General features: G+C 42.0%; 1 protein-coding gene across 6 annotated transcripts in view; it reads right to left on the bottom strand.

Moving 5' to 3' along the window:
• Positions 1 to 25,399, bottom strand: part of LOC139543128 (arginine-glutamic acid dipeptide repeats protein-like) — a 350,494-nt gene that overhangs the window by 89,102 nt on the left and 235,993 nt on the right. For 5 of the 6 annotated variants that reach the window (XM_071349337.1, XM_071349339.1, XM_071349340.1 and 2 more), the window contains exons 5-6: positions 22,164 to 22,260; positions 9,642 to 9,746 (exon numbers count right to left, since the gene is read on the bottom strand). In XM_071349337.1, coding sequence (XP_071205438.1) covers positions 9,642 to 9,746; positions 22,164 to 22,260 — 202 coding nt within the window. Of the gene's footprint in view, positions 1 to 2,376; positions 2,717 to 9,641; positions 9,747 to 22,163; positions 22,261 to 25,399 lie in introns of those variants that run through there. The other variant, XM_071349341.1, reaches the window with a different exon arrangement.

Raw genomic sequence — 25,399 nt, 5'->3', positions numbered from 1 at the left:
GCCACCTAATCATCCCCAGCTTCCAATTGGATCAATCATCCCCCCTCTTCTCCCCAGTAACTATTTTCCAGGTTGTTATTGTAAATGAGAATGTGTTCTCAGTCAACTTACCTGTAAAATATGGGTAAAATAAAAAACTTTTTATGGGTACGCTTGTAATCGTCAAAGACTGAGGAGTTTTTCAGGATATAAAAGAAACGGAATGGAGCTAAGCGTGCAACATCCTAGAGGAAATCCTGGTTCAGTCTGCTTTCCACCAGACACTGGGAGATTAATTCACCTTTCAGCAGGACAATAAGCTAAAACAGAAGGCCAAATCTACACTGGAGTTGATTACCAAGAAGACGGTAAAAAGAAGAGTTACAGTTTTGACTTAAATCTGCTTGAAAATCTATGGCAAGACCTGAAAATGGTTGTCCAGCAATGATCAACAACCAATTTGACAGCACTTTTAGAATTTATAAAAGAATAATAGGCAAATATTGCATAATCCAGGTGTGGAAAGCTCTGAGAAATTACCCAGAAACACAGCTGTAATCACTGCCAAAGGTGATTCATGTATTGACTCAGTGGTTTGAATTCTAATCTACTGAAAATATATGAAGTGTTTTATGTCCTTTTTATTTATTTTTTCAAAAGGGTACAATTTTTCTTCTACTTTGACGTAATATTTTGTGTAGATCATAGACATAAAATGACAATTTTAAATACAACTTTGTAACAAAACGTGGGAAAAGTGGTGTGAATATTTTCTGAAGATGCTGTACAGGTTGAGGTTCCAAATTACCCACAGTGGGTTAAGTGGGCAGTTTGACAGCTCCACAAACTTGTCAGGACAGACTATGGAAGTCTAATGAGATCTTTTAGTCAATATAACTAAGAGAACAGATGTGATATTGGCGATTCAGATATGGGGTATACATAACACTTGAAGACAATTAACTATAATTACTTTGCTATTAAGACAACACACGGTTTAGTTGAACTCTATAAATGTTATATTTAGAAAAAGAGAAGAATCAATGAGTTGAAAAGTTGACACTTCATTTATGAACCCATTTATTCATAAATCCATTTATATATAATTAAAAAAAAAATATGTTAGTGATTGGGGTACATTTCTCTATGCACGTTATGAGTAATATTCAAGGAAAGTATTATCTGATCATATGTGATATTTTATCATATTATTATAGCTGAACCTGAATATGCAGCGATATTAAATGTAGCTATCAACAGTCTACGTCCGAATACCCATACTAGCGTAATAAATAGTATGCGGGGAAAAAATACAGTTTTCTAGTATGTGAAATTTCGAAAATAGTACCAAAAATGCTATGCTTCATCTAATGCGCGATTGCGTTAACTATCTGATTATCAGTTGTTGAGTAAAAAATTTTTTTTTTTATACTAGATCAAACGCCGAGCTTAGTATACAGTTTAAGTATGTAGTACGCTAGTATAGGTATTCGGACACAAACGTGTGTCTTATTTTGTATCGGATGAGTAACAGTCAGTGCAACAGGAATGGGTCTCAACATATTTCATGTCAAGTCTAGAAAATGACACATGCAAGGCCAAACAGGCATCTGTGTAATTGTTACGTCCTGAACCAAAACAATAACAGAACAGTCCTGATCCAGCATGGTGCAACTTTATCAGGGGAAACCCCGCCCCAAACATCAATTCCGTCCAATCCTCGCACGACTATAACGCTGTCATAATATTACAAAAACAGTGCGAGAAAAAAAAATAACTACTTTTTCCTAATCAACCACACAGTCTACTGAAACACCTACAACATGAAGTATTTCTTTGATCATATGTATCAGCTGGAGAGAGTGTGTGAGCACAAAGCTTCTCAGGTCTGCCATGTCGGCTCGATTGTAAACACGAGAACAGACAGAGTGGGCTACTGCAAAATGGAGTCAGCACAAGCCTTGCTTCTGTTCGCATTTCTCCTATAGGCAACAACAAAAAAAGGTGTAGAAGAGTTAGCTTGCTTATATAATATGATTATGTAAACGGTAGATCTCGCCTTCGTGTTCCGTTACGCCAATGTCGTTACAATGTAGTGCTTTCGCCCAGCGATTTACCTTTATGCATGGCAACTCTGGCAGGGATATGCACCTTTCACGAATACAATGTATCCGATAACAGTATGCTCTTGTCTAAATTAAAACTATGGTCAGATATGCATGTTCTGTTGATATCCGTGACAAAAAAAACCCCACTCGGGTGTATAATTAAATGAATTCGGGTAAACAGGTTTGCTACACTAGACAGATGAAAAGCCGCGACTACTCAGACAGACTGACTGTCTCAAAACTACTCTCGGAATTAAACCGTAACATGTGAATATATTTATCAACCTACCTCCGAGTAGCAAACATGTCGTCCATTTCTGACACCAATCTCTAAGGTTCGTTTGTTGACAGTTTATCTAGAACTGAAGTGTTCGTTGTGAATCGACTCACTCACACTCTCTCTCTCTCTCTCTCCTTCCCACCTTTTGTCAGGTGCTCAAAATGGAGGACGGCGCTAAGCGCTTTCTCCAGCCTCAGAGAGGGGTTTCCACTGAGCTGGTGCTGTGACCTCACAGCGTATCCCCACCTAGAGCTCCCGTTTCTACCACAGACACAACTGAGCATGTGCTACGACCTCACACGCAGACACACGCAGGCAGGATACGGAATCCATCTCGGTCGTCACAAAGTCATAAACCACGCCTATTTCTACCATTTCTCTTAAAATCAGATTTTAAACCTAACATTAACCACACTGCTAACCTTATGCCTAACCTTAACTTTCAATTATGAGCAAAACGCAAGTGTTTGTTTTCATGAATTATTTTCGATACAGACCATTTGACTTTGCGGCTGTGGTAACTAGTGAAAACCATCTATCTCCCGTCTCGAATGTCTGGTCTGTAATAAACAAGGCCATTGAAATTGAACGCGAGGCTGCAGACCGGGGGAGACCGACTGCCCGCTCTCATTGAAACGGAGGTTCTAGGCCGACCGCGGTATCGCAGGCATTGTTAGCAGAAAAAAAGAATCCCCATTATAGTGAATGGAAAAATGGCTACCTTTGCGGTCAATCTTCGTATAAATAAAATTTCTCGGACAATCATGGCTGTAGTGGAGCGGTCGAGAGTTTCCAGTTCCTTGGTGTCCACATCACCAACAAACTATCATGGTCCAAACACACCAAGACAGTCGTGAAGAGGGCACGACAAAACCTATTCCCCCTCAGGAGACTGAAAAGATTTGCCATGGGTCCCCAGATCCTTAAAACAGTTCTACAGCTGCACCACCGAGAGCATCATGACCAGTTGTATCACCACCTGATATGGCAACTGCTCGGCATCTAACCGTAATGGCGCTACAGTGGGTAGTGCGTACGGCCCAGTACATCACTGGGGCCAAGCTCCCTGCTATCCAGCACCTCTATACCAGGCGGTGTCAGAGAAAGGCCCCAAAAATGGTCAAATACTCCAGTCACCCAAGTCATAGACTAGAGTCACAGACATAAAAAAAAATCCCATCAGAACCCGTCAGTTTAAGATAGAGATATCAGTTTTTTTTTTGCGTGGGCCGCGTCTCAATCCACCGCAACCGCATAAATCGGCAGTCCGCACTCTGTGGTGGATAGTGGCCAAGCTACAGAGGTGTTTGTCAGACCATGAGGCATCCCGAAAATCAGTCTTCTCACAAAAACGTCTGTTGCATCTGAACACGACGGTATTCTCAGTTTTGCTCGAATTGTTTGGGGCACTGAGAACATTTTTATTGTGTCTTGTGATCGGAAACAATCACATTGTGAGAAATTTGTGCAACTTCCGGGCGCGCGTTCACAGTGAACACTGAAGCTGTACCCAATAGGCTATTGGAGCATAATGTAGGCATAACAACAAAACCAACGGAGCAAATCCCATAAACATTTTCACATGGAAATAGCTTTTGATTTCTACGATATAGCCTACAGAATGTGGTGTGATTTACGTTTTTACACTATGATTTCTTACTTGGTCTGTAAAACCATGGGACAAATGTATTTACCTTTATTTAACTAGGCAAGTCGGTCAATGATGGCCTAGGAACAGAACTGCCTTGTTCAGGGGCAGAACGACAGAGTTGTACCTTGTCAGCTCGGTGATTCGAACTTTCAACCTTTTCGGTTACTAGTCCAACGCTCTAACCACTAGGCTACGCTGCCACCCCGTAGGTGACTGTATTGTGTTGTATGATGATGCAAGAAACTTCTTTACAAAATAAAATGTATTATTATTAGACCATGTGTAACGGATGTGAAATGGCTAGCTAGTTAGCGGTGGTGCGCGCTATTAGCGTTTCAATCGGTTACGTCACTCGCTTTGAGACCTTGAAGTAGTGGTTCCCCTTGCTCTGCAAGGGCCGTGGCTTTTGTGGAGCGATGGGTAACGACGCTTCGTGGGTGACTGTTGTTGATGTGTGCAGAGGGTCCCTGGTTCGCGCCCGAGGTCGGGGCGAGGGGACGGTACTAAAGTTATACTGTTACACATGTAGGATACCATCTGCATATTCATGCATGTCTCAAAATACAACACTGCCCCTTTAATTAAGATATACCTTTTTACCTGACTGGCATTCAAAAAGACAGCATGAAATGTAGCCTACACGTGTTGTGCTCTTGTAGGAAGTAGTAACTCCCCATTGTTGACCTATACTTCTCTATAACTGGGCTAATAACTCACTAACTAGTGAAAGAATATTAACAAAATGTGCAACATGCGCGGCTCTGATCTGAAAAGCGCATTCACTCACGGGTGATTGAAAGACTCGTGAGGCTACCCTCGCCAATAGAATTCTACTCCGTTGCGCTCTGGCTCTGCCAATAAAATCACAGACTCAATCTTGCAAAAGTTAGATTTGTTTCGGTGCATTGAAAAGAGGCTGATATAATGTTGATTCGATCACATACATTTAAAAAAAAAAATCTATATAGTGCAAACTAATGAGGCGAACTCAGTGAAGTTCAACCTCTTGCGTCTCTGCGCGGCAAGGCACTAGTTTTGCGCTGCAGTTCTGGAGGAAGGTGCGGCCGTACACACGCGCATCTTAGAGGGAACATTGTCTATGACCCCCACAAGTGTCATGGGACTCATCTGAAGGTAATGGTAGGATGGCGATATATATAGATATTAAACCTTCATCTGACGGTAACCCATACAAACTAATGGTAGGATGGAGATATACAGTGGGGAGAACAAGTATTTGATACACTGCCGATTTTGCAGGTTTTCCTACTTACAAAGCATGTAGAGGTCTGTCATTTTTATCATAGGTACACTTCAACTGTGAGAGACGGAAAAAATCCAGAAAATCACATTGTATGATTTTTAAATAATTAATTTGCATTTTATTGCATGACATAAGTATTTGATCACCTACCAACCAGTAAGAATTCCGGCTCTCACAGACCTGTTAGTTTTTCTTTAAGAAGCCCTCCTGTTCTCCACTCATTACCTGTATTAACTGCAACTGTTTGAACTCGTTACCTGTATAAAAGACACCTGTCCACACACTCAATCAAACAGACTCCAACCTCTCCACAATGGCCAAGACCAGAGAGCTGTGTAAGGACATCAGGGATAAAATTGTAGACCTACACAAGGCTGGGATGGGCTACAGGACAATAGGCAAGCAGCTTGGTGAGAAGGCAACAACTGTTGGTGCAATTATTAGAAAATGGAAGAAGTTCAAGATGACGGTCAATCACCCTCGGTCTGGGGCTCCATGCAAGATCTCACCTCGTGGGGCATCAATGATCATGAGGAAGGTGAGGGATCAGCCCAGAACTACACGGCAGGACCTGGTCAATGACCGGGAGAGAGCTGGGACCACAGTCTCAAAGAAAACCATTAGTAACACACTACGCCGTCATGGATTAAAATCCTGCAGCGCACGCAAGGTCCCCCTGCTCAAGCCAGCGCATGTCCAGGCCCGTCTGAAGTTTGCCAATGACCATCTGGATGATCCAGAGAAGGTCATGTGGTCTGATGAGACAAAAATAGAGCTTTTTGGTCTAAACTCCACTCGCCGTGTTTGGAGGAAGAAGAAGGATGAGTACAACCCCAAGAACACCATCCCAACCGTGAAGCATGGAGGTGGAAACATCATTCTTTGGGGATGCTTTTCTGCAAAGGGGACAGGACGACTCTACCGTATTGAGGGGAGGATGGATGGGGCCATGTATCGCGAGATCTTGGCCAACAACCTCCTTCCCTCAGTAAGAGCATTGAAGATGGGTCGTGGCTGGGTCTTCCAGCATGACAACGACTCGAAACAGACAGCCATGGCAACTAAGGAGTGGCTCCGTAAGAAGCATCTCAAGGTCCTGGAGTGGCCTAGCCAGTCTCCAGACCTGAACCCAATAGAAAATCTTTGGAGGGAGCTGAAAGTCCGTATTGCCCAGCGACAGCCCCGAAACCTGAAGGATCTGGAGAAGATCTGTAGGGAGGAGTGGGCCAAAATCCCTGCTGCAGTGTGTGCAAACCTAGTCAAGAACTACAGGAAACGTATGATCTCTGTAATTGCAAACAAAGGTTTCTGTACCAAATATTAAGTTCTGCTTTTCTGATGCATCAAATACTTATGTCATGCAATAAAATGCAAATTAATTACTTAAAAATCATACAATGTGATTTTCTGGATTTTTGTTTTAGATTCCGTCTCTCACAGTTGAAGTGTACCTATGATAAACATTACAGACCTCTACATGCTTTGTAAGTAGGAAAACCTGCAAAATCGGCAGTGTATCAAATACTTGTTCTCCCCACTGTATATAGATATTAAACCTTCATCTGACGGTAACCCATACAAACTAATGGTAGGATGGAGATATATATAGATATTAAACCTTCATCTGACGGTAACCCATACAAACTAATGGTAGGATGGAGATATATATAGATATTAAACCTTCATCTGACGGTAACCCATACAAACTAATGGTAGGATGGAGATATATATAGATATTAAACCTTCATCTGACGGTAACCTATACAAACTAATGGTAGGATGGAGATATATATAGATATTAAACCATCTGACGGTAACCCATACAAACTAATGGTAGGATGGAGATATATATAGATATTAAACCTTCATCTGACGGTAACCCATACAAACTAATGGTAGGATGGAGATATATATAGATATTAAACCTTCATCTGAAGGTAACCCATACAAACTAATGGTAGGATGGAGATATATATAGATATTAAACCTTCATCTGAAGGTAACCCATACAAACTAATGGTAGGATGGAGATATATATAGATATTAAACCTTCATCTGACGGTAACCCATACAAACTAATGGTAGGATGGAGATATATATAGATATTAAACCTTCATCTGAAGGTAACCCATACAAACTAATGGTAGGATGGAGATATATATAGATATTAAACCTTCATCTGAAGGTAACCCATACAAACTAATGGTAGGATGGAGATATATATAGATATTAAACCATCTGACGGTAACCCATACAAACTAATGGTAGGATGGAGATATATATAGATATTAAACCTTCATCTGAAGGTAACCCATACAAACTAATGGTAGGATGGAGATATATATAGATATTAAACCATCTGAAGGTAACCCATACAAACTAATGGTAGGATGAGATATATATAGATATTAAACCATCTGAAGGTAACCCATACAAACTAATAGAAGTATGGAGATATATATAGATATTAAACCTTCATCTGACGGTAACCCATACAAACTAATGGTAGGATGGAGATATATATAGATATTAAACCATCTGAAGGTAACCCATACAAACTAATAGAAGTATGGAGATATATATAGTCTAGTCTTTTTTGGTATTTGGTATGTAACTGTTATGAAAGTTCTATTGTGAATTTTGTTTTGTATTTAAATGTGTACATGACACTGCAACAAAATTTCCCCATGGGGACAATAAAGTCAGTAGGTAAGTATATATAGATATTAAACCTTCATCTGACGGTAACCCATACAAACTAATAGAAGTACGGAGGTTTGTTTTGTAACCCCCAAAAATATGGGTGGCCCAAAAAGTAATATTGTAAATATTTCCTGAGCTTTCTTTTATCTCCTAGATATAGAATAGACACTTCAAAACCTATTTTCTTATGATGCTTATGGTGCCAATTATGAATCTGTTATTTATATGCACTATACCAGTAAAGGTCAAATTGAAAATATTATCAAATAATTGTTTTATTTTTTGGGGGAGGGGTACCTAAATGGGTCCTAAAATATATCTAAATGATCCCCATAATGGCCCTAACTGATCCAAAAGAGACTATTCGAAAATAATCATTTTACACCTTGATTACATTGAGACATGATCACATCTCCTTTATTCGTGGGAATACTAAACACACTCCTAGTAATTGTCTTTCTTTTTCTTTAACAAAAAAATAAAATCCCAATCAACTTTAAAAAATAAAAGTTTTGGCGGGGCAGGTTTTGGCCCACAGGGCCGCCTGTTGCCGACCCGATGTACAACATACCATTGCACCAGATTTAGCTAGATAGTCTCATCTGTAGTCACTTTCTAATATTACTGTATAACATTGATGGGGGAAAAGTTGTAATGGGAGAAGAAAAGGGGTGGAATGGGCCAGGTGGAGGCTGGAGAAGGTACATTTGGGTCGTAACATTGCACAATCAAACTGCGAGCATTAAACAATATCTTGGTATCCATTTTTCTCTCATTATTATTATTATATATTTTTTTTACCCTGCAACTGCAAGTAGCTTGATGTGTAAACTACTACTAAAATAGTAAGCCAGTTGGCTACAGTAGGCCTGCTGCAGTATATACTGTAGTATAGTAAGTAAGATGATCTTATTTGTTCTCTGAGCAGCAACATACAGTAATAGCGGATTTATGATCCGGCCAATGTTGTCTGGAGACTCCGTATGGAGGGTGTGATGCAATTGTGGAGCCTCCGGAGGCCAAATCGAGCTCCGTACAGCGATGAGCTGCGCCGTGCCTCCTTTTGTAACAATGCGGATGAGAGCATTGCGCCCGCATTTACATGATTGGTTGACGGGAAGGTGTGGGCGGGAGGTCTTGTATAAACACTAACTCACTTCCTTGACAACAGCGCTGCGAAGCGCAAGATGTATGAATGCCCTGATTTCTGCAGAGGCCGTATCACGGTAAATGGTGCACGGCCAATGCAGACGTCGGATTGACCATGCATCGCTTTTTTTATTTTTTAAAAGTCAGTCAGTAAAAGGCGTGGTCAATCCGACGTCTGCATTGGCCGTACACCATTTACCGTGATACGGCCTCTGCAGAAATCAGGGTATTTATACTTCGAGCAGCGCAGAACTGTTGTCAAGGAAAATTTGTTTATGTTTATTCAGAACCTCCCGCCCTCACCTATCGTCAACCAATCATGTCAATGCGGGTCTATACGGAGCCCTCCGGCATTGTTACAGAATTTGAGAGACACACAGCGAGGCAGGACCGGAGCTCAATTTGGCCTCTGCGTGCCTCCAGAGGCTTTGCTATTGCGTCACAACATACATACGGCGCCCCGGTCCCACATTTTCGAATCAAGCACAAATTGGCTTTTAGGCTTACCTGGTCTCTGGGTTGTATCCCAGGATGTAGAAAAAGGAGTCGATGCGAGCTTTGAACTCCCTGGCAGCAAAGATGTCTGAGAAATGGGCAATGTTACACTTCCCCCTGAAACACAAGACAGACATGGACAATGTGATTTATTTGTCAACATCTTACAGTCTATGGTAAAGATATAGGTGTACAAAACATCATTGATATTGTTGCAAGAATGTAATTAATCGTGTTTTTGGGGAAGTGCGTCTTGGAAAAACAAGAAAAATGCAGGAAAATGTGTTTTATTAGTCAACATACAGACATATTAACACATTGCTATGTACAGAGCATTCAGACCTGGACTTTTCACCATTTTGTTATGTCACAGCCATTTTGTTACGTTACAGCCATTTTGTTACTTATTCAAAAATGTATTTGTTTTTTCCCCCCCTCATCAATCTACACACAATATCCCATAATGACAAAGCAAAAACAGGTTTCTGTATTTTAATTTTTTATAAATTAGCAAAAATGTATAAAAACCTGTTTTTGCTTTGTCATTATGGTGTATTGTGTAAAGATAGATGTGGGGGGGGGTAAACTATTTCATAAATTTTAGAATAAGTAACAAAATGTGGAAAAAAGTGAAGGGGTCTGAATACTAGCTATCTAGCTAATGTTGACACCTGGTTAGCATAACAGCTAAAATAAACTCCAAATCAGATTTACAAGTGATGAAATGATCAAAGCAGATCCTGTACTGAAAGCTGTCTAGGTTCAGGTCTTGACGGGCAAAAAACGTTTATTCGCTTTTCTGACACTTCTTGAATCTTATCTCCTTGATGTTTCATGATTCTGGGTAATCGGTATTTTTTTAAATAATTTTGTCCCGTTGTCTTTCCTGCCTTGTTAGAGCAGGCAAAAACGGCACAGAAATTGACCATTGACCACTCGGCTGGTGTTGTCGGATTAATTTATGTAGTGGTTTTCCAACATGGCCGCCATGAGGCATCATACGTCAACATTAGCTAGATAGCTAGTATTCAGACCCCTTCACTTTTTTCCACATTTTGTTACTTATTCTAAAATTTATGAAATAGTTTACCCCCCCCCCCACATCTATCTTTACACAATACACCATAATGACAAAGCAAAAACAGGTTTTTATACATTTTTGCTAATTTATAAAAAATTAAAAAACAGAAACCTGTTTTTGCTTTGTCATTATGGGATATTGTGTGTACGACGTAATTACGTGTTTTCTGGGGAGTTCTATAGAGGGTTGCTAGGTGACGTATGATGCCTCATGGCGGCCATGTTGGAAAACCACTACATAAATTAATCCGACAACACCAGCCGAGTGGCTACCCCCAAGCTGCATGATAACAGTTCCTACACCTACTTCATTCATCACCATGGTCAATTTCTGTGCCGTTTTTGCCTGCTCTAACAAGGCAGGAAAGACAACGGGACAAAATTATTTAAAAAAATACCGATTACCCAGAATCATGAAACATCAAGGAGATAAGATTCAAGAAGTGTCAGAAAAGCGAATAAACGTTTTTTGCCCGTCAAGACCTGAACCTAGACAGCTTTCAGTACAGGATCTGCTTTGATCATTTCATCACTTGTAAATCTGATTTGGAGTTTATTTTAGCTGTTATGCTAACCAGGTGTCAACATTAGCTAGATAGCTAGTAGTCTAACATACATTGCTCTCATCGGCGGCACACAAGTGTCATAGTTTCGGGGGAAGCACATTTTTTCAAAATAAAAATGCACCTATATATTTATTAGGATCCCCAGTAGCATTTGCAGAAGCAGCAGCTACACTACCTGGGGTCCACAACAACAACAACAAAACAAAAAAACATGACAAGTAACAAAACACACACACAAAAAAAAAAAAAACTGATAGACAAGAAAACTCAGACAAATTTAAAATACAATATAAATATATAAAATGATGAGTCAAATCACAGGGTAGCCTATACCTACTCTGCTGACACTTACAAACAGAGCAATAATAACAACCTGGTTTTGAATGTAACCATCTAATCTAGATGGATATGACGTCCATCTAGCTTGGAGGAGAACATTATTGTCCCTCCCCCCCAAAAAAACACTCCAGTGTCACCGACCCGGTGATAATTTGTTGAGAAAATTGTATGGACATTACAGCATAGGACAAAAACCTCAACTGGATAGGATATCCTGCTGTGTTGACTATTGGTTGTTTTAGACCCCAAAATAGATTGAATCTTTATATGACACTAAAACACCTGAATGAATGAAACACAACCAGCAATAAAAGAGCCCTGATGGTACAGGTGACCTGAAGAAGTGATACTCTAACATCAGGTGTACTTTGTATCCTGAACAAAAAATACAAACGCAACAAGTAAAGTATTGATCTCATGTTTCACAAGATGGCAACTTCGCTTTTCTTCGCTTTTTTAATTTTTAATTTGATGTATTATTCCTTACATTGTTAGCCCAGAAAACCTTAAGTGTTATTACATACAGCCGGGAAGAACTATTGGATATCAGAGAGACGTCAACTTACCAGCACATACCAGCACTACGACCAGGAATACGACTTTCCCAAAGCGGATCCTTTGTCTGCACCTCCCAGGGCTTTTGAACTAATTCCAGAGGCCGACCCAAAACAACGCTGTCGGAGGATGCCGGAGCGTCTTCTAGTGAGGCTTCGGATGCGCGCACACCACCCACCGCTTCCCAGTATATTACTCGCTAATGTCCAGTCCCTAGTTAACAAAGTCGACGAAATCAGGGCAAGAGTTGCTTTCCAAAGAGATATCTGGGATTGTAACACTTTCACGGAGACATGGCTAGCTGGGGACATGCTGTCGGAGTCTGTACAGCCAACGGGATTTTCAGTGCATCGCGCCAACAGGAACAAACATCTCTCCGGTAAGAAGAAGGACGGGGGTGTATGTTTCATGATTAACAACTCATGGTGTAATTGTAACAACATACAAGAACTCAAGTCCTTATGTTCACCTGACCTAGAATTCCTCACAATCAAATGCCGACCATATTATCTCCCAAGAGAACTCTCCTCGGTTATCGTCACAGCCGTGTTTATCCCACCGCAAGCGGATACCAAGACGGCCATCAAGGAACTACACTGGACTTTATTCAAACTGGAAACCATATATCCTGAGGCTGCATTTAATGTAGCTGGGGATTTTAACAAAGCTAATTTGAGAACAAGGCTACCTAAATTCTATCAGCATATCGATTGCAACACACTGGACCACTGCTACTCTAACTTTCGCAATGCATACAAGGCCCTCTCCCGCCCTCCTTTTGGCAAATCTGACTGACTCCATCTTGTTGCTCCCCTCCTATAGGCAGAAACTAAAACAGGAAGCGCCCGTGCTTAGGTCTATCCAACGCTGGTCTGACCAATCGGATAACACGCTTCAAGATTGCTTCAATCACGTGGACTGGGATATGTTCCGGGTAGCCTCAGACAACAACATTGACGCAAGTTTATAAGGAAGTGTGTAGGAGATGTTGTACCCACTGTGACTATTAAAACCTTCCCTAACCAGAAACCATGGAAAGATGGCAGCATTCGTGCAAAACTGAAAGCACGTACCACTGCATTTAATCATGGCAAGGTTACTGGAAACATGACCGAATACAAACAGTGTAGTTATTCCCTCTGTAAGGCAATCAAACAAGCAAAGTGTCAGTATAGAGACAAAGTGGAGTCGCAATTCAACGGCTCAGACACAAGACGTATGTGGTAGGGTCTACAGCCAATCACAGACTACAAAAAGAAAACCAGCCCCGTCGTGGACATGGACGTCTTGCTTCCAGACAAATTAAACTACTTCTTTGCGCGCTGGGTCCTGGACTTCCTGACGGGCCGCCCCCAGGTGTTGAATGTAGGAAACAGCTCTCTTCCGCTGACCCTCAACACTGGGGCCCCACAAGGGTGCGTTCTCAGCCCTCTCCTGTTCACCCACGACTGCGTGGCCATGCACACCTCTAACTCAATCATCAAGTTCGCATTCAACACTACAGTGGTAGACATGATTACCAACAACGATGAGACGGCCTACAGGGAGGAGGTGAGGGCCATGGAGTGTGGTGTCAGGAAAATAACCTCTCACTCAATGTCAGCAAAACAAAAGAGATGATCGTGGATGGGACAGCAGTGGAGAAGGTGGAAAGTTCCTCTGTGTAGATATCACCAACAAACTGAAATGGTCCACCCACACAGACAGTGTGGTGAAGAAGGAGCAGCAGCGCCTCTTCAACCTCAGGAGGCTGGAAAAATGTGTCTCGTCACCGAAAACCCTCACTAACTTTTACAGATGCACAATCGAGAGCATCCTGTCGGGCTGTATCATCGCCTGGTACAGCAACTGCATCGCCCACAACCACAGGGCTCTCCAGAGGGTGGTGCGGTCCGCCCAACACATCACCGGGGGCAAACTACCTCTCCTCCAGGACACCTACACCACCCGATGTCACAGGAAGGCCAAAAAGATCATCAAGGATAACAACCACCCGAGCCACTACCTTCCATCCAGAAGGCAAGGTCAGTACAGGTGCATCAAAGCTGTACAGAGCGATTGAAAAACAGCTTCTATCTCAAGGCCATCAGATTGTTAAACAGCCACCACTAGCACAGAGAGGTGGCTGCCTACCTGCAGACTTGATATCATTGGCCACTTAAATAAATGGAACACTAGTCACTTTAATAATGTCACATTCAGAATGTTTACATATCTCACATTACTCATCTCATATGTATATACTGTATGATGTACCCTACACGATCTATTCTTTACTATCTATTGCATCTTAGCCGCTCTGTCACTGCTCATCCATATATTTATACTTATATATTCTCATCCCATTCCTTTACTAGATTGTGTGTGTTAGGTTTTGCTGTGTAATTGTTAGATATTAGGTTTTGCTGTGTAATTTGTTAGATATTAGGTTTTGTTGTGGAATTGTTAGATATTAGGTTTTGTTGTGTAATTTGTTAGATATTAGGTTTTGCTGTGTAATTTGTTAGATATTAGGTTTTGCTGTGTAATTTGTTAGATATTAGGTTTTGTTGTGGAATTGTTAGATATTAGGTTTTGTTGTGGAATTGTTAGATATTAGGTTTTGTTGTGGAATTGTTAGATATTAGGTTTTGCTGTGTAATTTGTTAGATATTAGGTTTTGTTGTGGAATTGTTAGATATAACCTGTTAGATACTGCTGCACTGTCAGATCTAGAAGCATTTTACTACACTCACAATAACATCTGCTAACCATGTGTTTGTGACCAATAAGGTTAGAAATATAAGATCACAGAAATGTTCCATATAAACGAAAAGCATATTTCTCTCAAATTTTGTCCACAAATGTGTTTTACATCCCTGTTAGTAAGCATTTATCCTTTGCCAAGAAAATCCATCCACCTGACAGGTGTGGCATATCAAGAAGCTGATTAAACAGCATGATCATTACACATGTGCACCTTGTGCTGGCGGCAATAAAAGGCCACAAAAATGTGCCGTTTTTTTTCACACAACACAATGCCACAGATGTCTCAAAGTTTTGAGGGAGCATGCAATTGGCATGCTTACTGCAGGAATGTCCACCAGAGCTGTTGCCAGAGTATTTAATGTTAATCTCTCTACCATAAGCCGCCTCCAACATCCTATTAGAGAATTTGGCAGTAAGTCTAAACAGCCTCACAACCGTAGACCCAGTGTAACCACGCCAGCCCAGGACTTCCACATTGGGCTTCTGAGACGAGCCAGCCGGACAGCAGATTAAACTGTGGGTTTGTACAACCGAAGAATTTATGCACAATGTTTGTCATCCCCACCAGGGTCTTGACCTGACAGCAGTTCAGCGTCGTAACCGACTTCAGTGGGAAAATGGCAACTTTCGATGGCCACTGGATCGGATGAATTCACGGATGAATCCTGGTTTAAACTGTACCGGGCAGATGGAGGACGGCGTGTATAGCGGTTTGCTGATGTCAACATTGTGAACAGAGTGCCCCATGGTGGCGGTGGGGTTATGGTATGGGCAGGCATTAACTACGGACAACGAACACAATTGCATTTTATCGATGGCAATATGAATGCACAGAGATACCGTGACGAGACCCTGAGGCCCATTGTCGTGCCATTCATCCACCGCCATCACCTCATGTTTCAGCATGATAATGCACGGCCCCATGACGCAAGGATCTGTACACAATTCCTGGTAGCTGAAAATGTCCCAGTTCTTCCATGGCCTGCATACTAACCAGACATGTCACCCATTGAGCATGTTTGGGATGCTCTGGATCAACGTGTACGACAGCGTGTTACAGTTCCCGCCAATATCCAGCAACTTCGCACAGCCAATGAAGAGGAGTGGGACAACATTCCACAGGCCAGAATCAACAGCCTGATCAACTCTATGTGAAGGAGATGTGTCACGCTGCATGAGGCAAATGGTGGTCACACCAGATACTGACTGGTTTTCTGATCCACGCCCCTACCTTAATTTATTTTTATTTTTTACCTGTATTCCCAGTCATGTGAAATCCATAGAATATGGCCTAGTTAATATATTTAAATAGACTGATTTCCTTATGTGAACTGTAAATTGTTGCGTTCAGGGTATTTGTTTAGAAAGACACCCATGTCGACAATATGAACAATGTTGCAGCAGCAACAGATTCCCCCTGTGAAGATGAGCAATGTTGCAGCAGCATCAGATTCCCCCTGTGAAGATGAGCAATGTTGCAGCAGCATCAGATTCCCCCTGTGAAGATGAGCAATGTTGCAGCAGCAACAGATTCCCCCTGTGAAGATGAGCAATGTTGCAGCAGCATCAGATTCCCCCTGTGAAGATGAGCAATGTTGCAGCAGCAACAGATTCCCCCTGTGAAGATGAGCAATGTTGCAGCAGCATCAGATTCCCCCTGTGAAGATGAGCAATGTTGCAGCAGCAACAGATTCCCCCTGTGAAGATGAGCAAAGTTGCAGCAGCAACAGATTCCCCCTGTGAAGATGAACAATGTCACAGCATCATCAGATTCCCCCTGTGAAGATGAGCAATGTTGCAGCAGCAACAGATTCCCCCTGTGAAGATGAGCAATGTTGCAGCAGCAACAGATTCCCCCTGTGAAGATGAGCAATGCTTCAGCAGCATCAGATTCCCCCTGTGAAGATGAGCAATGTTGCAGCAGCATCAGATTCCCCCTGTGAAGATGAGCAATGTTGCAGCAGCATCAGATTCCCACTTCTACTACTTTGTCCTTTTCCAGATATGACAGGAGACTTTCCATTAGTTAGATTATACGGTTGTAATATGCTGTGGATATGAAAAGAGACTCCCTCAGTTAGACTAGATGGTTGTAATATGCTGTGGATATGACAGGAGACTCCCTCAGTTATACTAGATGGTTGTAATATGCTGTGGATATGACAGGAGACTCCCTCAGACTAGATGGTTGTAATATGATGTGGATATGACAGGAGACTCCCTCAGTTAGACTAGATGGTTGTAATATGCTGTGGATATGACAGGAGACTCCCTCAGACTAGATGGTTGTAATATGCTGTGGATATGAAGTTATACTAGATGGTTGTAATATGATGTGGATATGAAAGGAGACTCCCTCAGTTATACTAGATGGTTGTAATATGCTGTGGATATGACAGGAGACATCCCTCAGACTAGATGATTGTAATATGCTGTGCCTTGGTCAAGCTGAATAATTGCAGTGCCATTTAGGTAGAGAGCCCTGTCGTCATGACAAAAGTGCCCCGTTAAACCAAATTAAGGGTGTAGCAATAACTGCTGATTAAACAGAAACACACTTTTTGCCTTGACCCATTTTCTTATAATCTATTTATTTGACATTTTAAACACATTTAGCATAGACAATGTAATTATTGCAGAACTGCTGTTGTACGTGGAGGATGAGGGATGCAGTAGATATCTCAGATAGGGGGGAGTGAGGCCTTAGAGGGTTTTATAAATAAGCATCAACCAGTGGGTCTTGCGACAGGTATACAGAGATGACCAGTTTACAGAGGAGTATAGAGTGCAGTGATGTGTCCTATAAGGAGCATTGGTGGCAAATTTGATGGCCGAATGGTAAAGAACATCTAGCTGCTCGAGAGCACCCTTAACTGCCGATCTATAAATGATGTCTCCGTAATCTAGCATGGTTATCTTCAAACCACTCAGACTTTCTGGGGGAAAAGTATCTGGCATTGAACTTTGGTAGTAGTGGTTGTGTGTTTTAAGCTATGGATCCCATCATATCCAGACATTTCAACACCTAGATTACAAGGGTTGGATTTGCACTGAACAATTCATTCAAATGTCGGCACAAGGCATGTACAAAATCTACTTATCAAACCCAGTAGATCAGTGGAGGGAGGTTGGACTCCAAGATCACTTATCTTATTAGGTTTGATAAGTTGAATCAGGTGTGTTAGTGCAGGGGCTGGAACAGACCTGCTCCAATTGTAATAGGTTTAGAAAGTGTGTATGTGTGTGTGTGACTTTTAAACTGTATTTTTATTTTTTTTACAACATTTGCTAACATAGGTACACATATAACCCATGGTGAACAACGATGTTCCCTTATTCTCTGGGGACCTCTTCATCTGTAGACATGGTTTCAGAGCACTCTGTATCCGAGGACAGAAAACATCACCAAAGAAACAGGCTAAGTTATACTCAAATTAGACAGCACTGAATATTACATTGTTATAAGCTCTCTATTCTCCTAGTTTTCCCTCGCTAGGGACTGGAACTGGAGAATTGTCCTCCAGTAAAAAGGTACCTGCCCTATCCAGAGTAGCCCACTCTGCCTTCTCTGACACCCGGAGTTGCTAATCTTTTCACCCTCCTCCATGGCTGCTAGCTAGCTACCTATCTACGAATGCATTTAGAGTTTGTGTTTTTAATTTACAAATGATAAATACATCAATATATTTAGCTAGCTAATATGAAGTTAGCTAACGTTAGCTGGGGATATTTAATTCACAGTGTGTAAAGTTAGCTAGCTAGCTACCTATCTACGAATGCATTTTGAGTTTGTGTTTTTAATTTACAAATGATACATACATCAATATATTTAGCTAGCTAATATGAAGTTAGCTAACGTTAGCTGGGGATATTTAATTCACAGTATGTAAAGTTAGCTAGCTAGCTAACATTACGTTAAAAGCACATTTGCGTTAGCCTGCACAGCAAGCTAGCTAATGCTAAAATAGTTTATCATTTTCAAAACACATTTACTTACTTGAATAGGTTCTCCCACTGCCTCCATTTTCTGGGTCCTTAGAAAAACTAAATAAAATGAGCAATGTGCCGGGAAGTTTCCGGTGGAAGCGGAACGCAGCCAGTCACGTGGACGATTGGAAGACACGGGGCAACACTATTACAGCAGACTGACTCCTCCAACATGGCGCCTGGTGTGGTTGCTAGGTGATTTCTGCCAGAACTGCAGCCTCTCTATTAGAGGTGATGTATTCAACAGCTGGCGTAGACTAATGAAATCTGAGGCAGCAGGTATTAAAGGTGTGTGTGTGTGTGTGTGTGTGTGTGTGTGTGTGTGTGTGTGTGTGTGTGTGTGTGTGTGTGTGTGTGTGTGTGTGTGAGAGAGAGTCACATGAGCATGGAGGTGCCAGTTTAAGTTAGTTATAATGGATGAAGTTGAGACTACGGAGCACCAGCTGAACCCATCATTCCTCCCTCCTTGCCCACCCGCCAAGAGATGACACACACGGAGATAGACACACACACACACTTTGATACAACTTCACATTACATCCCCGAGTGTGTGGGTGTGTGTCTGTCTAGCTGTGTGTCTGGGCCCATCATCACAATAACAGACATCAGAGGTCAGTGTGTGCGTGTGTGTGTTCGTGTTCGTGTGTGTGTGTGTGTGTGCATGTCTGTTTGTCTTTGTGCATGTGTGTGTGCGTGTGTGTGTGTGTGTGCGTATGTGTGTGCGCGTGTGTGTGTGTGCGTGTGTGTCTGCATGTGTGCGCGTGTCTGCATGTGTGCGCGTCTGCATGTGTGTGTGTGTGTGCGTGTGTGTGCGTGCGTGCGTGTGTGTGTGCGTGTGTGAGGGGATGAGGACCAGAGGGAAGAAGGGGGAGCGAATCACATGAGCATGGAGAAAGACTATCTGGTTTCAGACGGAGACAATCACCCTGCCTAGTCCTCCTTTCCCTTCCTGGTGTTGAGCAAGCAGAGTTAGAGTTGAGCTTAGTGTTGCTAGGTGCTGTGTGGGGACATAGGTTAGCGCTGTGGGTTCTGTGGGTTCTCGGTTAGCGCTGTGGGTTCTCGGTTAGCGCTGTGGGTTCTAGGTTAAAGCTGTGGGTTCTAGGTTAAAGCTGTGGGTTCTCGGTTAGCGCTGTGGGTTCTCGGTTAGCGCTGTGGGTTCTAGGTTAAAGCTGTGGGTTCTAGGTTAGCGCTGTGGGTTCTAGGTTAGCGCTGTGGGTTCTAGGTTAGCGCTGTGGGTTCTCGGTTACAGCTGTGGGTTCTGTGGGTTCTCGGTTAGAGCTGTGGGTTCTCGGTTAGAGCTGTGGGTTCTCGGTTAGAGCTGTGGGTTCTCGGTTAGAGCTGTGGGTCCTCGGTTAGAGCTGTGGGTTCTCGGTTAGAGCTGTGGGTTCTAGGTTAGAGCTGTGAGTTATATAGGTCACAGTGTTGGCACAGTGTATGTTCTAGGATTATAAACCTGTCTTTCATCTCTGTAGTCTGTTTATAAACCTGTCTTTCATCTCTGTAGTCTGTTTATAAACCTGTCTTTATCTCTGTAGTCTGTTTATAAACCTGTCTTTTATCTCTGTAGTCTACTGTTTATAAACCTGTCTTTTATCTCTGTAGTCTGTTTATAAACCTGTCTTTCATCTATGTAGTCTGTTTATAAACCTGTCTTTATCTCTGTAGTCTGTTTATAAACCTGTCTTTCATCTCTGTAGTCTGTTTATAAACCTGTCTTTCATCTCTGTAGTCTGTTTATAAACCTGTCTTTTATCTCTGTAGTCTGTTTATAAACCTGTCTTTTATCTCTGTAGTCTGTTTATAAACCTGTCTTTCATCTCTGTAGTCTGTTTATAAACCTGTCTTTCATCTCTGTAGTCTACTGTTTATAAACCTGTCTTTTATCTCTGTAGTCTGTTTATAAACCTGTCTTTCATCTCTGTAGTTGTTTATAAACCTGTCTTTTATCTCTGTAGTCTACTGTCTATAACCCTGTCTTTCATCTCTGTAGTCTACTGTTTATAAACCTGTCTTTTATCTCTGTAGTCTACTGTTTATAAACCTGTCTTTTATCTCTGTAGTCTGTTTATAAACCTGTCTTTTATCTCTGTAGTCTACTGTTTATAAACCTGTCTTTTATCTCTGTAGTCTACTGTTTATAAACATGTCTTTTATCTCTGTAGTCTACTGTTTATAAACCTGTCTTTTATCTCTGTAGTCTACTGTTTATAAACCTGTCTTTTATCTCTGTAGTCTACTGTTTATAAGCCTGTCTTTTATCTCTGTAGTCTACTGTTTATAAGCCTGTCTTTTATCTCTGTAGTCTACTGTTTATAAACCTGTCTTTCATCTCTGTAGTCTACTGTTTATAAACCTGTCTTTCATCTCTGTAGTCTACTGTTTATAAACCTGTCTTTCATCTCTGTAGTCTACTGTTTATAAACCTGTCTTTCATCTCTGTATTCTGTTTATAAACCTGTCTTTCATCTCTGTAGTCTGTTTATAAACCTGTCTTTTATCTCTGTAGTCTGTTTATAAACCTGTCTTTCATCTCTGTAGTCTGTTTATAAACCTGTCTTTCATCTCTGTAGTCTACTGTTTATAAACCTGTCTTTCATCTCTGTAGTCTACTGTTTATAAACCTGTCTTTCAGCTCTGTAGTCTACTGTTTATAAACCTGTCTTTCATCTCTGTAGTCTACTACTGTTTATAAACCTGTCTTTCATCTCTGTAGTCTACTACTGTTTATAAACCTGTCTTTCATCTCTGTAGTCTACTACTGTTTATAAACCTGTCTTTCATCTCTGTAGTCTACTGTTTATAAACCTGTCTTTCATCTCTGGTACGTCTTACTGACTGTTTATAAACCTGTCTTTCATCTCTGTAGTCTACTGTTTATAAACCTGTCTTTTATCTCTGTAGTCTACTGTTTATAAACCTGTCTTTCATCTCTGTAGTCTACTGTTTATAAACCTCTCTTTTATCTCTGTAGTCTACTGTTTATAAACCTGTCTTTTATCTCTGTAGTCTACTGTTTATAAACCTGTCTTTTATCTCTGTAGTCTACTGTTTATAAACCTGTCTTTCATCTCTGTAGTCTACTGTTTATAAACCTGTCTTTTATCTCTGTAGTCTACTGTCCCCCTAAAGGAACTAAACTGATACAGTACCATTCTACAAAGGCTGAAATAATACAAAGAAATCGGCAAATACTGGCCATGAGTACTTTCCTATTGTTAGCTTGTTAAGAGTTGGTCTCTGAGTGTGTGTGTTGTCTCACCTAAGGGCAGCAGCATGGTATGTGTCCACATAGTCGGAGATGAAGAGTTCTCTGCCCCTGACCACTGGGTCTGTGATGACCAGCTCCCGGCCAGAATCTGAGGAAGGGAAGAGAAAACAGTCAGAGGAGGTAAAGGAGAAGAGGAGAGAAGAGGAGGGGGACGAGGAGCAGGAGGATGATGAGAGAGAGGAAGACATAGGAGGATGAGAGAGGAGAGAGGAGTAGAGAGAGGATGAGAGAGGAGAGAGGATGAGAGGATGAGAGAGGAGAGAGGATGAGAGAGGAGAGAGGATGAGAGAGGAGAGAGGATGAGAGAGGGTGAGAGAGGAGGAGGAGCAAGAGAAAGGAGAGCAGGGACAGGGAGAGAGGACAGTCAGGGTCATGTTTTGGCTGTAGCAGACAGAGTGAACACTCTATTTCAACATGTTTGGGTGGATGAGAATTGCTGCAGGTAATCAGTAATCAGGTAATCAGTAATCAGGTAATCAGTAATCAGGTAATCAGGTAGTCAAACAGAATAAAAGGAGGAGCAGACAGTGTGTGTGTTGTGTGACGGGCCACTTGTGCTGATGGCTGGGTAGTTTGTGTTCAAGGGCCCATTACAGTGCAGGTTATTTGCACTTGATGGTCCAGACATTCGCTGTCTGGCCTACAAGGTGTGTGTTGCCAAGGAAACAGAGCTAATAAGACTGGTTCGGTACAGTGTGTGTGTGTGTGCGCGGTCCCGCTGGCCTGTAATCGGCTGGTTTGAAGGAGTGTTGTTACCTTGGGAACACAGCTAATGACTGGTTCAGACCAGTGTTCTGTTTGACATACATATCATGTCCGTTACAGTCAACTGTATTGTGTGTGTGTGTGTGTGTGTGTGTGTATTTCAGTGTGTGCGCAGATATGATGCAAGAGTGTGTCTATTTTAGTGTGTGTGTGTGTGTGTCAGGGTTTCCGTTAGCCAGTAATAACCGGCTTTGTCCGATTAAAAAATAGAAAAGCCGATAAAATTGGCGCCAGCCAGTTGTCTGGGAGATGAAGAAACAATCCCATTGCAAAATAATGCTTTATATATATATTTATTATTATTATTCAATGATGGAAGTAATTTTTTTATTTCACCTTTATTTAACCAGATTGGCTAGTTGAGAACAAGTTGTCATTTACAACTGTGACCTGGCCAAGATAAAGCATAGCAATGACAGTACTGGCAGTAATACAAAAACAAAACAGAGTTACACATAAACAAACGTACAGTCAATAACACAATAGAAACATCTATGTACAGTGTGTGCAAATGGAGTAAGATTAGGGCGTTAAGACAATAAATAGGCCATAGAGGCAAAATAATTACAATTGTTGGAGGCTTTTTTTGTAAATGACATCGCCGAAGTCGAGGATCGGTAGGATGGTCAATTTTACGAGGGTATGTTTGGCAGCATGAGTGAAGGATGCTTTGTTGCGAAATAGGAAGCCGATTCTAGATTTAACTTTGGATTGGAGATGTTTAATGTGAGTCTGGAAGGAGAGTTTACTGTCTAATCAGACACCTAGGTATTTGTAGGTGTCCACATATTCTAAGTCAACACCGTCCAGAGTAGTGATGCTAGTCGGGCAGGAGGGTGCGGGCAGCAATCGGTTGAAGAGCATGCATTTAGTTTTACTAGCATTTAAAAGCAGTTGGAGGCCTCGGAAGGAGTGGTGTATGGCATTGAATCTCGTCTGGAGGTTAGTTAACACAGTGTCCAAAGAAGGGCCAGATGTATACAGAATGGTGTCGTCTGCGTAGAGGTGGATTAGAGAATCACCAGCAGCAAGAGCGACATCATTGATATATACCGAGAAAAGAGTTGGCCCGAGAATTGAACCCTGTGGCACCCCGATGTAGCACTCCGATTTGACACACTGAACTCTGAGAAGTAGTTGGTGAACCAAGCGAGGCAGTCATTTGAGAAACCAAGGCTGTTGAGTCTGGCGATAAGAATGCAGTGATTGACAGAGTCGAAAGCCTTGGCCAGGTCGATGAAGACGGCTGCACAGTAATGTCTCTTATCGATGGTGGTTATGATATCGTTTAGGACCTTGAGCGTGGCTGAGGTGCACCCATGACCAGCTCTGAAACCAGATTGCATAGCGGAGAAGGTACGGTGGGATTCGAAATGGTCGGTGATCTGTTTGTTAACTTGGCTTTGGAAGACTTTAGAAAGGCAGGCTAGGATAGATATAGGTCTATAACAGTTTGGGTCTAGAGTGTGTCTCCCCCTTTGAAGAGCGGGATGACCGCAGCAGTTCTCCAATCTTTGGGGAACTCAGACGATACTAAAGAGAAATTGAACAGGCTAGTAATAGGGGTTGCAACAATTTCGGCAGATAATTATAGAAAGAGAGGGTCCAGATTGTCTAGCCCGGCTGATTTGTAGGAATCCAGATTTTGCAGCTCTTTCAGAACATCAGCTATCTGGATTTGGGTTACGGAGAAATGGTGGGGGCTTGGGCGGGTTGCTGTGGAGGGTGCAGGGCAGTTGACCGGGGTCGGGGTAGCCAGGTGGAAAGCATGGCCAGCCGTAGAGAAATGCTTAATGAAATGAACGATTATCGTAGATTATTGTGTGTCCTAGCCTCAGTGCAGTGGACTGCTGGGAGGAGGTGCTCTTATTCTCCATGGACTTTACAGTGCCCCAGGACGCAAATTTCTGTTTGAAAAAGCTAGCCTTAGCTTTCCTAACTGACTGTGTATATTGGTTCCTGACTTCCCTGAAAAGTTGCATATCGCAGGGGCTATTCGATGCTAATGCAGAACGCCACAGGATGTTTTTGTGCTGGTCAAGGGCAGTCAGGTCTGGAGAGAACCAAGGGCTATATCTGTTCCTGGTTCTACATTTTTTGAATGGGGAATGCTTATTTAAGATGGTGAGGAAAGCACTTTTAAAGAGCAACCAGGCATCCTCTGTTGACGGAATGAGGTCAATATCCTTCCAGGATACCCGAGCCAGGTCGATTAGAAAGGCCTGCTCGCTGAAGTGTTTAAGGGAGCGTTTGACAGTGATGAGGGGTGGCCGTTTGACCGCGGACCCATTACAGACTGAGGCAGTGATCGCTGAGATCCTGGTTGAAGACAGCAGAGGTGTATTTAGAGGGCAGGTTGGTCAGGGTGATATCTATGAGGGTGCCCATGGTTACGGATTTAGGGTTGTACCTGGTAGGTTCCTTTATAATTTGTGTGAGATTGAGGGCATCTAGCTTAGATT

This window comes from Salvelinus alpinus, chromosome 17 (genome assembly GCF_045679555.1).
Source record: "Salvelinus alpinus chromosome 17, SLU_Salpinus.1, whole genome shotgun sequence".
Lineage (NCBI taxonomy): Eukaryota > Metazoa > Chordata > Actinopteri > Salmoniformes > Salmonidae > Salvelinus > Salvelinus alpinus.
The sequence above is the reverse complement of the archived record's forward strand: the minus strand, read 5'-3'. Positions and strand labels throughout refer to the sequence as shown.